The sequence below is a fragment of the Akebia trifoliata genome, chromosome 2 (genome assembly GCF_017979445.1).
Source record: "Akebia trifoliata isolate Shusen 1 chromosome 2, ASM1797944v1, whole genome shotgun sequence".
NCBI lineage: Eukaryota > Viridiplantae > Streptophyta > Magnoliopsida > Ranunculales > Lardizabalaceae > Akebia > Akebia trifoliata.
In genome coordinates this window covers 15,653,605-15,672,255 of record NC_141376.1, presented here as the reverse complement: position 1 = coordinate 15,672,255, position 18,651 = coordinate 15,653,605, and the positions used below count along the sequence as shown (strand labels likewise).

At 37.5% G+C, this 18,651-nt stretch overlaps 1 protein-coding gene across 5 annotated transcripts in view; it reads right to left on the bottom strand.

Annotated features, from left to right (window-relative positions):
• LOC147409768 (serine/threonine-protein kinase STY17-like) overlaps positions 1–18,651 on the bottom strand; it is a 47,691-nt gene that overhangs the window by 17,659 nt on the left and 11,381 nt on the right. For 3 of the 5 annotated variants that reach the window (XM_086431828.1, XM_086431829.1, XM_086431826.1), the window contains exons 3-10: positions 16,253–16,362; positions 15,897–16,031; positions 13,626–13,698; positions 13,137–13,247; positions 11,971–12,021; positions 10,416–10,555; positions 10,209–10,316; positions 581–654 (exon numbers count right to left, since the gene is read on the bottom strand). In XM_086431828.1, coding sequence (XP_086287954.1) covers positions 581–654; positions 10,209–10,316; positions 10,416–10,555; positions 11,971–12,021; positions 13,137–13,247; positions 13,626–13,698; positions 15,897–16,031; positions 16,253–16,362 — 802 coding nt within the window. The remainder of the gene's footprint in view (positions 1–580; positions 655–10,208; positions 10,317–10,415; positions 10,556–11,970; positions 12,022–13,136; positions 13,248–13,625; positions 13,699–15,896; positions 16,032–16,252; positions 16,363–18,651) is intronic. The other 2 variants (XM_086431827.1, XM_086431830.1) reach the window with 2 other exon arrangements.

Below are 18,651 nucleotides of genomic sequence, written 5' to 3'. Positions count from 1 at the left end.
GAAAAGTACCGCATGGGCCGGCTTAGACCCATAGCACAGTTGGTTGGCACATTGCAAAGCAACTCTAAGGTCATGGGTTCAAGTTCAGCTTACCCATCAAAAAGTTTAAAATAAAAAAAAACACAGTAAAGGAAAGGACCACACAACACAAAGGAATAGGTAGAGGACTAAGAAACTACAACTTGCAGGAAAAAATAGCTCTAGAGCCATATATTATGGCTGCTAGAGAGGGCCGCTCCAGAGCCAGAAAATTGAGTGATTGAATCCCTAGCCATGTAACTTGAAGTAAGATCAATTTCAAAAGGGAATATGTTATCTTGATTGAAAATCTACTCTTGTGACAAAGTTCCGATCAAGCATATGTTCCATGCACAATTTTTTTAGAGTAGGCCGATTGAGGTTTATCACTTCAAACCAAAAGGAGTGCAAGGCATGACTCATACTATGACTTCCAAATTGATATCTTATAGTAATCTGAATCTGAATGCCTAGGGGTTTACAATGAAAAACAGTGAAGTTAAAAAAGTAACTGCAGAAGAAGAAAACTAACATAAATTTATGCCAATTGGAAGTTATTTACCTGTTACTATGCACCAATGTGGAAGCTTTGTGCATGCACCAATAAAGCGTACAATATTCCTATGTTGAACCTCCCTGCGATTACATAAAAAGAAAACCAAGAGATAAATAAAATCTGTCTACAAGAATTATGAAGTGTTATAATAAGAAAAGGTTATGCAACCAGTAATAATTGTAGTTAGAAGTTGAGAGAAAAGATTAGATTAATAATTAGCCCTAATTAGGCTTTAAAGTGTTTACATAATCTAAGTAGGTAAAAAGACCAAAAAGGACATCTACATCTAAACTTATTTCAACACTCCCCCTCAAGTTGGTGCGTGGATATCAATAACGCCCAACTTGGACATGATGCCGTCAAAGGTGATTTTGCTAACACCTTTGGTAAGAACATCAGCAAGTTGTTGAGATGTAGGAACAAAAGGAGTACAAATCTGTCCAGAAACAATTTTTTCCCTGATGAAATGACGATCAACTTCGATATGCTTCGTTCTGTCATGTTGAACCGGATTTGCCGCTATGTTAATAGCTGATTTATTATCGCAATATAATAAGAATGGGATTGGCACAGGAAGACACAAGTCAGCTAGTAAGATCTTGAGCCACATCAACTCACACACTCCAAGTGCCATAGCTCTGTATTCTGACTCAGCACTCGACCGAGAAACCACATCCTGCTTCTTACTGCGCCATGTTACCAAATTGCCACCAACTTTAGTACAATACCCAGAAGTGGACCGTCTATCAGTCACTGAACCAGCATAATCTGCATCTGTCCATGCTTCAACACGAAGATGACCATGATTACTAAACAAAATACCTCGACCAGGACATCCCTTAAGATATCTAAGAATACGATAAACGGCAGTAAGATGAGATGTTCGAGGCGAGTGCATAAATTGACTTACAACACTAACAGCATAGGCAATGTCAGGACGAGTCATAGACAAATAGATCAATTTTCCTACAAGACGTTGATACTGACCAATATCCGACACACACTCCCCCTCAGAATCAGCCAACCTATGATTCTGCTCAATAGGAGTATCAGCAGGTCGAGAACCAAGCTGACCAGAGTCATGCAGTAAATCCAAGACATACTTGCGTTGAGAAATAAATATACCAGACCGGGACCGCGCAACCTCAATACCCAGAAAATAGCGAAGATTGCCAAGGTCCTTAATCTCAAATTGACGGCCTAAGTAAGTTTTTACCGCAGCAATGCCATCATCATCATCTCCAGTAAGAACAATATCATCTACATAAACAATCAGCGCAACAGTTTTACCCTGGGAGTGACGCAGAAACAGAGTGTGATCAGCAGAGCTCTGATGGAATCCAAACTGATGCATAGCCGTAGTAAAGCGCTCAGACCATGCGCGGGGGGACTGCTTTAGTCCATAAAGCGAGCGGCGAAGACGACAAACATGGGTAGGAGAAGCTGATGAAAGAAACCCAGGAGGTTGAACCATATACACTTCTTCCTGGAGATCACCATTTAGAAATGCATTCTTGACATCTAACTGATAGAGAGACCAACCTCGAATAGCGGCAATAGAAAGAAGAACACGAATGGTGGTCATCTTGGCAACCGGAGCAAATGTCTCCTGATAATCAATCCCATAAGTCTGAGCATAACCCTTGGCCACCAGACGGGCCTTATAACGAGCAATAGAACCATCCGGATTATGCTTAAGAGTGAAAACCCAGCGACATCCCACAGCTTTCCGTCCAGGTGGAAGAGGAACAATTTCCCAAGTCTGAGTCTTTTCAAGAGCAGTCAACTCATCAATCATAGCTGCTCGCCACTCAGGATGGATAATAGCATCTGCAACAGTAGTAGGAATAGAAATAGCGGAAACAGAAGCAAGAAAACTCCGATAGGAGGATGAGAGTGCAGAATCAGAAACATAATTAGAAATAGGATAAGTACAAGTACGTTTACCCTTACGAGTGGCAATAGGACGATCATCACAGAGAACAGAAGGAGGCGGAGCTGGAGGCAAGGAGGCGAGCTGAGCTGGCATAGGAGTGATGGTAGTATCACGTGGACGTCGAGAGTACACCTGTAAGGGAGGAGACGACAAACTGACAGGGGTTGAAGAGGGAGGAACAGGTAAAGGGAGAGGAAAGGGGACAGGCAAGGGATCATCAGGAGAGTTTAGGGGAAACCACTCAGATTGAAAACCAACGGACCCATTGTAGTATGGGGTATGCTCAAAAAATGAAACATCCCGAGAAATGAAACGCCGTCGAGAAGGAGGATGGTAACAACGATAACCTTTCTGGGTAGAAGAATAACCCAAAAAAATACACTTTACAGCCTTAGGGTCAAGTTTAGTACGTGTTTGGTCAAGAATTTGAACAAAACAGACGCACCCAAACACACGCGGAGACAGAGGAAACACGGGACGATCTGGACAAAGCTGAGAGAGAGGCGTGGCAAACTGAAGAGCCCTGGAGGGGGTTCGATTAATAAGATATACAGCAGTAAGAACGGCATCGGCCCAATAGGATTGTGGCACATTCATACCAATAGAGATGGCACGGGCTAATTCTAGAATATGACGATTTTTTCGTTCGGAACGACCATTCTGCTGAGGGGTCTTAACATTAGACATTTGATGCTCAATGCCAGACTCTAAACAAAGTTTTAAGACCTCACTATAGGTGTACTCAGTTCCATGATCAGAACGGAAGGTTTTGACTGTACGACCGAACTGGGTTTGGACCATAACAAGAAATTGTTTGAAGATCACACAAACTTCACTCTTGTGTTTCATAAGATAAACCCAAGTAGTACGACTATGGTCATCGATAAATAAAACAAAATATCGAAAACCAAGGGTGGATACAACTGGGGAAGGACCCCACACATCTGAATGAATTAAGTCAAATAAAGCAGGTGCAGCAGTATTCATACTAACAGGATAAGACGAACGCACATGTTTAGCTAATTGGCAAGTTTCACAAGAAAAATCAAGCAACTTGTTATTAGTAAATAAAGTAGGGAACATGTGTTTCAAATAACCAAAAGAAATATGGCCTAAGCGTAAATGCCACCGCATTACAAGAGCCTTATTAGACTGACTACTACTACTAAGTTGAAAAACAGAATGGGTACTAGGTGAACCGGGTACGTCCAAGAGATACAATCCATTCACTTCACGTCCAGTTCCAATCGTCCTCTTCGACCCCAGATCCTGAAAGACACAATGAGAGGGATAAAATGTTACACTGCAGTTCAAATTTTTAGTAAGACTACTGACAGATATAAGGTTAGTAGTAAGTTGAGGAACATGAAGTGTGTTATGTAGGGATAACGAGGATGTAACAGGAAAATGACCTTGACCAGCTATAGAAGACAAAGAACCATCGGCCAGGCGAACCTTGCGATGACCAGAACAAACACTATAAGTTTGAAAAAACGAAGACGTACCGGTCATGTTATCGGAGGCACCAGAATCAATGATCCATGGTGAAGAAATGGTGGAAACACTGTGTGCAGATGCAAGGGTACCTGAATGAGCGAATGTAGATACCGGCTGAGATGAGGTCTCCATCTGATTGAAGAATTTCCTGAACTTGTCAAGCTCGACTTGGGATAGAGATATCGACTCCACTGAGGAAGTAGGAGCTAAAGAATGTGCTAAATCAGTTGTCTGCTGAGAGACTACATGAGCTGAAGATCGTTGCAACTGTTGACGGTTCTGAGTAGGACGACCATGAAGTGCATAACAACGAGCCTTCACATGACCCAACTTTCCACAATGATCACACTTATGTCGCTGACGAGTAGGTAGAGATCCACTAGAGGGCTGTGGAGAAGGTAGACGAGCAAGCATCGCGGAATGATCTCCTGAAGAAAGAGGTAGGATGGCCGCACGACGACTCTCATCAGCCAAGACATAAGAATACGCAGTCTGGAGGGATGGAAAAGGATCCATACCCAATAAATGAACCCTGGCATACTCAAACTCATCCCGAAGACCCGCTAGAAATTGAAAAACCCGATTCTTGTCCAGAATTGACGCATACAATGTTTCATCAAGAGGGTCCTTCCAAGTGTAGTACGAGGAATAAAATGTCAACTCTTCCCACCGAGCACGTAGTTGTGATATATAGGTAGTAACAGAAGAGTCACCTTGCGAGAGACGAGAAATCTCACGCTCTAAGTTAAAAATGCGGACATTGTTTTGTCGTTGCGAGTAAATACTCTTTGCGGAATCCCATATTTGTTTTGCTGTCGAGGAGAACATAAAACCAGCTGCAATGTGTGGTTGCATAGATGAAACCAGCCAAGAACGAACCATAGAATCATTAGCAAACCACTGGGAGTAAGAACTGTCGGTCTGTGTAGGTTGTTTGTCCGCCCCTGTGAGGTAACCGATCTTCCCTTTTCCACCAATGAACATTTCAACCGATCGTGCCCAAAGAAGATAGTTAGGACCATCTAATTTCACGGTAGTGATTTGAATGCCAGGAAAATCGGTTGAATGAGACGGAAACCCACTCGATCCATTATTAGTACCAGTGATCGAGGAAGAGGAGGACTCAGACGCCATTAAATAATCCGAGTACTTTGGATTGAAGAGAGTTCGAGAATATGAGGGCACACCTCCCTATGATAAAGTGATCGCAGCACCCTAGAGGTGACAATACACGATCAAAAGAGTTGTAAGAGCTGATTAAGCACTGTTGTGGGTGATCCAAGTAACCATTACGGCAAATATACGGAATTAATGTGCAAGATGAGTGGGAGAACAGCCTCAAACAACACCCTGATGTGATCGAAAAACTTTGTAGGTGTTCAAATAAACTGCCGGCACCTTCATATAACCACTACGGAATCAAAAAATTAAAAACACAGCCACCTGCTGTGTCGCACAGGTCAGAACAGCACCTGCTGTGTTAAAAAACACGTCAACAAATCACCTGCTGTGATTGTAGATGTCTTGACTGCCACCAGGAGTGTCGCACGACCTCACTACAGCCACCAAGAGTGTCGCACGACCTCACTACAGCCACTAAGAGTGTCGCACGACCTCACTACAGCCACTAATGGTGTCGTTTGACCTTACTACAGTCACCAAGGGTATCGTACGACTGCAGGACAGCCACTAGGGGTGTCGCACGACTGAGATGCAGCCACCTTAGGTGTCGCAGGCCCTAAACAGCATCGTTGCTGTGATCGCAGGCTCTAACTCCCTATCGCATGAGGTTTGCAGCAACAAAGAACCCCCGTAGGGGTGATATGAGTCGAAGACAAGTGCTGTAGAGTTTTTCCTTTTAAGGAGAATGAGTCGATTTAGTTCGTAGTGGAAGAAGACGAGGTTCGACAGAGATACAGAGATCGTAGAGCTCTGATACCAAGTTAGAAGTTGAGAGAAAAGATTAGATTAATAATTAGCCCTAATTAGGCTTTAAAGTGTTTACATAATCTAAGTAGGTAAAAAGACCAAAAAGGACATCTACATCTAAACTTATTTCAACAGTATGAAACCAACAGAGCAGTCTAGCTATAATTACGACATGAAACAGAATAATCTACAAATCTGTTATTCAGTGAATTATCAGATATAAAAAATAAGAACAATATAGAATGGGACGCGGCCGATATATGTTCAATGAAACAACAAAAACTATTATTATCAATGTAATCACATCTTAAATATGTAATACATAGAAATGATATAAAGAAATTAAACTTGCTTTGTTTAACTTAATAAAAGTTTTTTTTTTTTTTTCGTCCAGTTTACCCATAAAAAAAAAGGAAAAGGGGACATTTTTTTTTATCGAGTTAATGTAGTGAAAATTGGAATTTTTCATGTATTTTATGATAAATATTTATAAGATAAAAAAAAAGAAAGAAAAAGAAAAGGTACAATCCCAGTATGTTAAGAAGACCTGCCCAAGGAAATAGAAACAAGAGAAAATAAAGATCGCACATGGAATAGAGAATAGCTAGCTATCCTTATCTACAATAGCATTCCATCTGAATATGACGTCTTTGAATAGAAAATCTCTACAAGCTAAAAGCCTACACCAGAAATAGGAAAGATGTTTTAATATTCAAAATATTAATTGACTCTTCCTTTCCTTTCCATAGAAAATCATTTTGTTATGATCCCTCCATATGCTTCAACACGCAACAAATGGTAGCAATTTCCAAAATATGATCTTATGAAAGAAATCCGAAGTACACCAACTCCAAAAGAGATCCCATACTGAAAAAATCGATATCTCTTAGTTGAGTTATTTTAGTAATAAAATGAAAGTGAATTACAATATTAATTCAATTTTTGCACAATAGACTAATGGATGTAAATTAGCTGAAATGATGCTGTCACATCTCCAAAATACTTCAATTGTAATTTAAGAATCTTGTGTCAATATCTACAGCTATTACTTTATTTGGACAAATCAAATAAATATGCGAGTAAAATTTTAAAATATTAGAAAAAAAAAAACACATTCAAATCATTTGGCATCACTTGATAACAACTTTGCTAACAAACATCACATCACGGAAAAAAAAAAAAGTCATCCCTAGTACCAAGATCCCGAGGGTACTAGCACTTGGGATTCAAGGTAATCCATTCAAGAAATCTAATACCAAACCTAGAAGTGCAACAATGACCAGCAAATGCCATGAATGTCTCAAGTAAGCTACAAAACATATCAGTCTCATGAAGGAGATGTTCAAGCTGTTCCATCCATTTCTACTTTAATCAACTATCACGGGATCAATGGAATGGTACAGATACACCACTGTAGGCTTTTTGTCTCCATCAACCATCTCAAGGTTCCTTGAAGCAAGACCCATTGTAATCGGAACATAACATATGGAGTCTCAGAAGGAGGATACATTCACTATCTCCTTGACCTCTTTCACATAAAGAAAACCATTTCACTTGAAGACATCCCAATCCTTTAAGTTAGATATGTTCAAGCCCACCTTCTACAAGTGGCTATGTACACTGACAGACTGTCATTGTCTTAATCAATAGTGGTCAAATTAACCTCTCCACATTTATTAGACATCAAAAAAAGGTTTATAGCCATGGTTGTAATAGCAGCAGAAAAAGGTTGTACTTCTTAGTCATCACATAAGAAGAACTGATGGTGAAAATTCACAAGGTTCTTTGTTCTCTCTCCTAACCGGACTCACAAAACTATTAAGCTTCTAAATGTAATGCATATCCTTTTCACCTTCAATGCATTGATGGATTTGTGGATGATTATCATGCCATCATGGTAAATGATGAATTTCATAACTGACATTCTTGTACGCCCTGCACATCCTAGATAATAACTGTCACCTTCTGTGTCAGCCACTTCTTTTACAAGCAACTATGAAATCTTTCTTCTTTGCATCTCATCTTCCAACAATGTGATCATACGCTCCCATTCTGCGGACTTCATACCTAGCTTAACTCACACAGCCTTTTCACATAATGCAATAATACAATAAGTTGGCAACAATCAAAGATATATGAATTGACATGGATGAGTTTGGACACTACTCTTTCCATATTCGTCCTCAAATTCTCATCCCCAAGAATCTTTTCTATTTTGCATCCTCCCATTGATTTGCATATGGATCAAGGCGCAGCTTTTTGCTCTGTGGTGTGGCCTCTCTCATGCTATTTGTACAAAGAAAACCCCTAAAAGTGGACTAGTAATCATTGTGCTGATACCTGTAGAACCAGTTGCCTTAAAAATTGAGGAGTGAATCCAGCCTACTGGATACTAATTTCACTCTCTACTAGGCAGTTGGTACCCCACTATAAGCGAGAAAACTCTATGCATCAGGACTATAATGCGCCCTCTACCACCTTCAAACCAATCGTACCAAAAATGCCTGCATCATAAACTGTCTCTAGCTCCTGATGTGGTCCTGCATCATGACCTTGTAAGATGCACCATTGACTTGATCCATCACTTGCTTATCTACAATCTATCCTTTCAAAAGTCTTCGCATTCGTAATCTTATTTCCTTAAACAAAAACTCAAATTGCAACATTAGGATATCCATAAATGAGGTGTTGCTTCAATACAGACACCCTACCACTCTCAATTGACACATCCACCATCCCTTGACCTTTTCTTATCCTTACAGACTCTAACCTACCAAATAATATCCACCTTACACAGAGATGCTCTATTATGCTTCAAAATGTTTCAGTAGAGCATTCTGATTTCAACCAAAACTGGGATGAAACATTGATCCGAAACATTAAATGTTTCAGTTGAGATGAAGGTGACAGCTAGCTTAGTTAGTAACATCTATGGGTGATGATACATGGAACTAGGTACACTTCCAGCAACATCAAGTTACCGATCTCATTAAAAACATGCTTACTAATAAACCTAAAAAAAGTTTCTGTCGCAAGTCTAATGATTATTCTCCTGACCCAAACATTGCCTCTAGATGAGGTTTTAAACCTTGACAATATGAACCTACAGTAAGAAAATTAAACACCACTAAAAATGATGCAAAAAAAAAAAAAGAAAAGGAATGCACTAATTGACTTAAATAACAAATAAAATTTACATAACACTAGCTTAAAGAATGTACTATATAACAAAGGTATCAAATTTAAATTTTGATGTCGATTACGGTCATCATGGAAATGGAAATATTTCGACCAGTGTGGAAATCAATGCAGCTTTCAAGGTAAAGATGGAAATATTATGAAATGATGGAAATGTTGAGGAATTTTTCATTGAAAGTGTAGGAAATGATAGAACAAACATTAAAATATAATCGTAAGTTATCAAATTACAATAAACGGCCATATGAATTGTGGAAATGAAGATTAGTAGAGAAATTTTCATACTACACTCTAGCAAAAGTATCTAAGAATCCGACTCCAACACATAAAATAAGTATATGCTTCATGAAAATGAGAATAATAATGTCACATTAACTACAAGATTAGTAGCCACTTTAATATGTGTATGAATAAGTTACTTATACATATAACTAATTAAAACATGGACGATTTTATGAGCATACTTATATGAATTTTTTGGTCGAAGTTTATCATTCATCGATATATTTCCAATGATTTCTTGCATTTTCATACCTAAAATTTGTTTATTTCGGTCGAAATTCTCTATTCATCAAAATATTTCACGAAATAAATAATGATTTAAGCCAAAATATGTACATAAAGAAGTTGTTAGTTAAATTTCGTGTCTGACCTTGCAAAAATGGAAATATTTTGGTATATTTCATAGAAATATGTTGAAATTTAATATTACGCCTATAACTATTACACTTACCCATTTTTTGTATGTTTCTAAAAACTAAAGTAGAGAATTCAAACATTTTATTCATTAAATTGTCCTCAACAATCCATAAAATGTCTCAACATTTTCATGCGATTCTTTACAAGAAAACAAAAGGGAATAAATTTAGGTCGAGTTACCTAATTTCTATTTGTAGCAAGAGAATGCATCTAGCAAACCCTCAATGCCAAGTAAAAAACATGTTGATCTTCATTTATCAAGTGAAGGTGAAACAATAATAAGCTACAGTAAGATGGGTCAACAAAGAAATAATTCTTCTTTTCAAATACAAATTATGAAGTAAACTTCAAGAAGATTGATGCCTATCCATTCACCTTAGGATGGTTACTTCTTGAGCAAATTCTACCTCTGAAGCTTCATTTAAATGCTCAGATCTAAAAACTTTGACAGCAACATCTTGGCCTAAGTAAACTCCATGATATCTTTGCATAAACAACATGAAAAAGTGAGCAACAGAAGGATGGAAAACTTAAAATAAAATGATCAAAAGGAGCTGGCTTCTTATTTAGTTCCCAACTCACAAATCGCCACAAGATCCAGATGCAATTCTTTCGCCTATCTTCAACAATTTTCTATCGATCTCCCAATCTCCAGATTTCGGTTGTGTAGCTAATGCCTTCTCTATGGCTGAATGAGAGGGGGAAGAACCAGACCATGACCCCTATATTTTCAACAGATAGGAGTTGTGATTATATTCATAGTGGTCCTCCATTACAGAGTTCGACCAACTTTGTAGAAATAGTGTTGTTATAAAATTTTAGAAGTGCTAGATGCATGTAAGCCCATGAGATGGAAGTTTAAGAAAAGCAAGGAGAATAAACACATGACATGAATTCTCAAGCAATAAAAGTGAACCAAAGATGTTATACTAGCTAAATAACTTAGACATGGACATGAATCTAAAAGGTATGGACAGGAACCATCAAATACTAATTGTGACAAACTGATCCGATATATTAAGAGAAACATTTCAAAATTACATTAAGCTTATAAAATAAAGGCACTATAAGTACAATTAGGAGAAAAAAAGTAATACATATTAAATCCATATGGGTAGTGACTTAGAATAATAGCTGAAAACAAGATATTTGTGTGGCCCTGGTATCTGACAACATTTTATAGAAAAATGCAATCTACTTGGTACACAGGGCAGCAAAAGCACTGTTTCTAAAACTATGCGAGCATACAAACTAATATTTTTAAAGACTAACATCATAATAAGCACTACATCCAAAGTCTAATGATTCTAGGATACAAATCATGATAAATATATGAGATGTTCGTGGGAAATACAACAAAGATGAATATGAAAATATGGGAGAAACCAAGAATATTGTATGATATCAGCTTTGACATTTAGCACCAAGAAAAGCTCGGGTAAGGATCATCAATCATGAACACAATGATGCTCAGGCTTGAATAGTAACCAAATAATATGTGAATCGATTACCATGGCTTCTTACCCCCACGAAGGACCTCCAGATAATACCATGTAGAACTATTAAAGAATACATGCTTTTTGATGGGTAAGCCAGACTTGAAGCCACAACCTTAAAGTTAACTTTCAATATGTCAATAAACAGAGCTACGAGTTGAAGCCCATTTTAAAGGATATACCTTATTGTAGACAAAAGATTATAGTGCTGGATTTGTTAAATTTTCGCCAAAAGATTATAGCCTGAATTTTTTCTCATCAATCAACTAAAAAACAATTCGCCAAAAGATGTTAATTCTCTTATCTTTTTTTTTCCTTTTTTGTAAGTTCAGGCTCTCGTTATAGAACATTACATTATGTTCCAGATATCTTTCACATAAACACTGGAATAGTTGTCTTGTTCAACTCTTTGACACCTAGTGGTAGCCTGGTAAAATAATTGTGACACATTCTGCAAGCGAAGGTATTTTCCCACGCTGATTAATTTGCCTATTATGATGGCTCAAAAGTTTTTGTATGTAAGAACCTGCTTTTCTCAAAAAAGAGATGAAACAAGAAAAGAAATTCCGCAAACTAGAACCAAACTAACAACAGGGTATGAAAAGAAAATCATATCATTGGAATAAAGTCACAAAATCTACCTCACTTCTGCCAACTGCTTTCTCCACCGCTTCATGCAAACCATCTGTGTCCTGACCACATCATTGCAAAGTCAGCAACATTTGGGCTGGCTCCCTGTCATAACAAAAATAGACTACCAATGCTCCTTAATAAATTATAAGGTCAATGTCCTCGTAGGATAAGGTACAAGACGCATGCATTTCAGGGCATTAATAGAGCTTGATAGTAACCCACTAATATAATGCCTAAATGTCTAAGTAAGGAAATAAATTCAGAAGTATACACACAGCTCTATAGAAGGGTCTAACTATAAAGGCACCATCTTATTCAAGATCCAATTCTTTTATAGAAGAGGAGGATGTGCCAATAAATCCAGCTACACTAGAAAGGAATGAAGATAATGTATCCATCTCCCGATCAATAAGATTCCACCTGAATCCAAGGTTCCACAAAAACTGTTCTTATCCCAGATGGCAAAATCTTGCATTGACCATTCCTTTGTGGGGAAGAGTTCAAAAAATTGAGAAGCCAGCTATAAGAAGAGGAGATCCACCACACCATAAATCCCTCCAAACGAGGACATCTCTCTTACTAATCAGAAATCTAAAGCATCTTTAAAATTCTAACTAGACTTTTAGAATGTTATCCAAAGTCCAAACATTGCATCCGTAAGAATATCTAGAAAAACTGTTTTCCCAACCCAAATTCAGATACCCAGATTTGCCACTTACCAAGGAGAGTTACATTCATGATTTTTGAGATTTTTATTCTCAAGCTTCCGTTGATATTGTATCAATATGTGTCACAATACAAATAAAAAAATATCAATACTTATTGAAACAATATGAATTCGAAAATTTCTAGCATTCAAAATAATCTTGTATGTTTTGTTCTCATATCTCAAAAATACCAAAATGAAACATTATTTTGAACCTAGCTCCAGTTTTGGTTACTTAACTATGGGTGCAGAGAAGAAGTAAATCTTACACCACTAAAACATTTCAGATGAGACTACCAAGCAAGATAGTAAAAAATCAATGTTAAACAAAAATAACATTAGTAATGCTGAGAAACAGAAAACTATATTTTTGTCTTGCAAAGAAGAAAAAAAAGTGCCAGGTAGACCACTAGTTAATAGTGGGGGAAATATTATATTTTTCAATTAAACAAGAAACAAAGAATCTACCTCGACAGGCCATCCATCCACCACAAACACGTCCAAAGAGTAGCCATCAGTTGTCGAGAACACATGTGCTTCACGGATGTTTAGCCCTATGTCAGAGAGCAAAGCAGAGAGCTAGGAGACCATGCCACGCCGTTAGAAGCTTCATATATAGTATTGATATAAGCATAATATCAACAAAAGTGAAGTTGGATCTTTCGAATTAATTGTGATTTAACAAGGTTTCCAAGACAAAACCAAGAGATTATATAACGTTGTTACATGATTTAACAAGGTTTCCCTATGCAGTAACATATCCCCTCCATGGACCTTGTTTATCATTCTATTAATACTATGTCATAGAGTTCCATCCTTTCAGAAATTTAGGAGAAACTATGGGATGAAGAAATGTCAATCAAACAACAATGCTCAAAATTGAATTTGAAAATAAAATTTAATCCAGAAGCATATATACAAACAAGAAAAGAACCATAGCATTCTTCTCCCAGGTACCTGGCTTAGAAGCTTCGGCTTGTCGATGGTAGAGAATATGATTTCATGTATAGGAACGTGTGAAACTTCCTGCCTGCATTATGTTCCCCATGTGAAGTTATTCTCTTCATAGAAGCAAATGAAAATACATTCAACAAAAAGAAGCACCTGATATGTATAGCCAAATATTCTGACATATAACTTGAGAAAATATGCAAGCAGCATGACAAATTAATTTTTTTTATGATTAATGTACCAAAATTAAAGGAAAATTAAGTTGACAGCATTTCGAAGGATTTGAGTTTTGGCTGTATATATGCAGAGATGTACCAACTCTCAAGGAATTTAACTTATGAGGCACACTACAAAACCATGGGAGAGTGTGATTGAATAAAACTTAGAAAAAAAACACAAAAACAAAAGCAAAACAAAACAAATATATCAAAAAACTAATTTTGTTTTACACCAGGTAGATCAACCATCACGGCAATCTTTTAGCTTAGACTAGACAAATGATAGATATAGAAAAGATGAAAAACCTTCATAATAAATTTTATTGAGTTAGAGAAAAGCATACGACAAAGCACCTACAGAGCTAATATGGTGGGTATTGGGAAATAAATGAGTCTTGGATGGATACACTGATATAATTAAGGACATGTATGCAGTGGCTTATGACTAGTGTGAGGAAAAAATGAAGAGATGATGAATGAGTTCCCAGATACAACTGGTCTACATCAGAGATTGGCTTAGAGTTCATATCGCTTGCTCTAGTTATAAATGGCTCATATTCAAGAACAAGTACCTTGGTATATTATGTGCAAATGATGTAGTATTGCTGATGAGACTAGAGAGGGAATCAACACAATACTAAAATTATGGAGAGATATTTGGAGTCCAATGGCTTTAGAATAAGTAGAACCAAACCGAGATATGGAGTGTAGATTTAGCCTTGCCGCAAAAGAGGAGGAATATCCAGTAAATATTGATGGTCTAGAAGTAACTTGAAGCAATCACTTTCTCTATCTCAGGTCTAGTATACATAAGGATGAAGAGATTAAGGAAGGTATTACCCATAGAATCAGATCTGAATGGTTAAGTGGAGATGCGCTTCTGAAGTGTTATGTAACACATGCATACCAATCAAATTAAAGGAAAAAATTTATAGGACGAGAGTAAGAGCAGTTATGCTTTTTGAAGTTGAACGTTGAGGGAATTAAATGTTGGGCAGTCAACAAGTATCATGTTAATAAATTAGGCATAGCAGATATGAGGATGTTGCAATGGATGAATGGAAAGATTAGAAAAGATAAAATGATAAATGAACACATTAAAAAAAAATGTAGTAAATCCAATAGGCAATCACTTGAGAGAAAGCCAACTGAAATGGTTTGACATATTCAGCAAAATCCGATTACCACCCCAGTTAGAAGAACTATTCCAGTTGAAGGTCCTACAAGAGCAAGAAGAAAACCCAAAAGAATGTTGATGGAGATAGTGATGGTGATAGAAGATATTATCTCACTTTCAATAACCAAAGACTTGATTCTCAATAGAGAGGAATGGAGGAATGGGATTCATGTAGACAACTCCAAATCTTTGGGATAAGGTTTTGTTGTTGTAGTTGTATACATCTCTCTTCAGTTCTTTTATTCTCTTTTCTCTCTTTGATAAGTATGCCAGGATGGAAACATGGAGTACACAACATCTAGGTTGCAATCAAAGAGCTGTACAATTAACAGAGAAGATGGACCCCAAGCCATTTTAGCATCACTCTAGATTTACAATCAAAAGTGTCGATAGCTTTAGAGGATTTCATATGGTTGGCCTCCCCCTATGAAACAAAGGCTTTCCCAAAAGTGTCTCACTAAAAGTTATGATGGAAGATGGTTTCTCTTCATAGTCTGTTAGCTCCCCTCTTCAGTTGGTCTCTCGAGATGTTTAGAGATTAGTCCAATTCTTTCCGCTAGTGGATCAAATGGCGAATCATGGGGTAATACTCATAAAGTTGCATCCACTGATAGTATCTTTTTAAATATGACTTTTCTTATAATTAGAACCGGTCTTTTACTAAGATGAGAGGAGATTTTCTAGCAAGACAAACAAGACAGAAATAAAATAACGTACTTAAACAATCATATTTTGGAAAACAACACAGTGAAAACTGAAAACTATTGAACTTATAAACCAAAAGCTCCATCATATCATTAATACACATGTTATGAAAAGAAAGTTCAGAAACACCAACAAAAGTTCAACAGGAAAAATAGGCAAGTACACAGAAAAAAATACCTTCCAGAAAAATTCTCCATGAGACATCTTCTCTCGTTGTCTTCAGCATTCTTTCTAACATCTAAATTTAAGTCCTCTAGCTTTGAACAAGGTTCAAAATCAATCTCACTATCTCTATTTCTGCTTATAGAAGTGCTTCAAATCATCAAGAAAGAAAGAAGCCTCCAATTAATGAGCAATCAAATCAAATGCAAAATGAAAGGTAAACCAGTAACAGCATTCATATGCCAATGAAAGATAAAACATTTCAGTCAACTCTATTCTGCAGTAGCACATTCATTCATTCAAACCCAAAGAAGGAAAGATCATAGAAAACTATATAAACAGGATAAAAAGATTTTTCAGAGATAATATACCTGTTATTTGATTGTACAATTCCTTCGGGTTCTGCAGTACAGCATGCCCTTGAAGTAGAAGGGTCTCTTGATTGTAGGTCATCATTTCCATCCCCTCTAGTCTGAATAGTCTACACAACATAAGAGGCGGAAAAAAAATCAACTGATACTCCTGTGACTTAAAGAATGATTTCGAGTTTAGGTGTAGAATCAGCCATTGGGATATGATCCAATGTAGAAATGCACAGATACACATGAAAGTTGTTTGAAACACATGAAAATGTTAAAAGCATGCCAAAACAAGCATGAAAATATACTTTGAAGTCATGATACTGATCTCGAAAACTATATGTTCTGAACAAAAATGAACAGAAAAGTCAAACCATGTAGATAAATGAGAATGGGAGCTAGAGTTATAAGTGTCAATAACCATCTGACCTACACAATACCCACGAACATGACAGTATGAATTAATTGAAGTACACCGATCAAGATAGAAACTATGGAGGGAAATATTAGAAAATAAGGGTTCAAAGATAAATAGGAAAATGTGATCAAATATTTACAATGCAACTTTTGTCAAGCCACTTCTTGTTGAAAATAATTTAGTTATTTGCTATTTTAGTCTTTATTTCTTAGTAGTGATAGTCTTTTATTTAATTATTATTCGTAAGGGCTTTTATGTAATTTGACCTTTTTAATTAATATAAATTTCTGCCAAGCTCTCAAAAAGAGACTTGACAATATTATTCTCAAATTCTTCTTGGTATCAGAGCCAAGGAATTTTCTCTTTTCCCTCTTTCTTCTCTTCACTCACTAAATCCTAATCTAGAGCCAATCTCATTCGATCTTCTCACCTTCGGGGTATTTTATATATTTTTTTTTCTTCTCGTTTTATCACATGCTGCAATAATGCGCTGTGTTTATACCCTATGCTAGGGTTTATTTCTTCGTAACAGCCAATTCTTTGTGTGCGATAGCAACTGAGCCACAATAGTGGCTGTTTTTTTGTTCTTCAAGCATTGTTACTAGAACTTGCGACAGCCCAGCACCTAGACGACAGCCCTAAGAGTTTCAACCACTGTTATTAGAACCTACGACAGTCCTGCACCCAGACGACAGCCCTAAGAGTTTCAGATTCACCCAACGACAGCAGTTTTGGTCTCGTTGTGAGCCTGCGACTAACCTAGAGCCTTTGATTGAACCTGCAATAGGTCCCTGCGACCTCACTGCAGTCAGGCGACAGTCATTCATTTGTTTTTTGGCTTCGTTCTTGGTCCTGCGACATCATAGCAACCAGGCGATAGTCACTGCAATCAGGCGACAGGAATTTTTCTGGTTTTTTGGTTTTGTTCTTGGTCCTACGATTTCACAGCAACCAGACAATAGTCACTGCAGTCAAGCGACAAGATTTTTCTAATTTTTTGGCTTCATTCTTGATCCTGCGACTTCACAACAACCAGGCGACAGTGTTTTTGACGTCACAGCAACCAGGTGACTATGATTTTTTGTTGTTTTTTGATTTACTGGTTCAATTTGGGCCTGCGACAATGTTTTCTCTGTTTTTTTACTTTGGTTTTCTCTAGTTGACCTTGTGGAGGAGTAGAACATTAGTAGAATTTTTTTTGCGACTTGTTATTGTAGCAGCAGGCTGTTGACAGAGTTCGATAGCAGTTTGGACATTGATCTGCTATTTGGGCTGCTACTCCTTCCTCAGATCTCCCTTCAAACCAAATCAATGTCTTCGGTACAGGGAATTCCAACTTCCGCTACAGTCCTTGGGTCTAACTCTTTAGCTCACATATTACCACTGCTCTTCTCGATGGTCGAAACTTTCAGTCATGGTCCCGATCTATGCATCTCTTTCTGGGGAGCAGAGGGAAATCTGGGTAGCTCTCTGGGACTATTACTAAACCACCTCTAACGGATCCTAAATTTGAATCATAGAGATCGACAACTGTACTATCCTTGGATGGTTGTTTAACTCCATGGAGCAACGTATTTATACCATGTTCATGTACCATGAGACAGTTCATCTTTGTGGTCGGCGCTTACTCGGACATATGCACATGCCAGGAATGACTCGAGAATTTATGAACTTTATCGAGACATTGTCCAAGCTACCCAAGGGACTCAGAGTGTCGCTGATTACTTCGAATACCTTCAATCACGTTGGGAAGAACTTTCTCACTATGAGTCTATGGTTGAATTGTCTTCAGAAGTAGCTAATTATGTTGTCAAGCGGATTGCTTGACATCAAACCTACCAATTTCTTATGGGTTTGTGTCCAGAATTTGAGGCACTTCGCACACAGATCCTCAACACTACTCATTTACCTTCTTTATTTAAGATATTTGCGACCATTAACAGTGATGAGCGTCGTCGCCATATTGCTTCTCCTCAGACTCAGCTTCCTGACA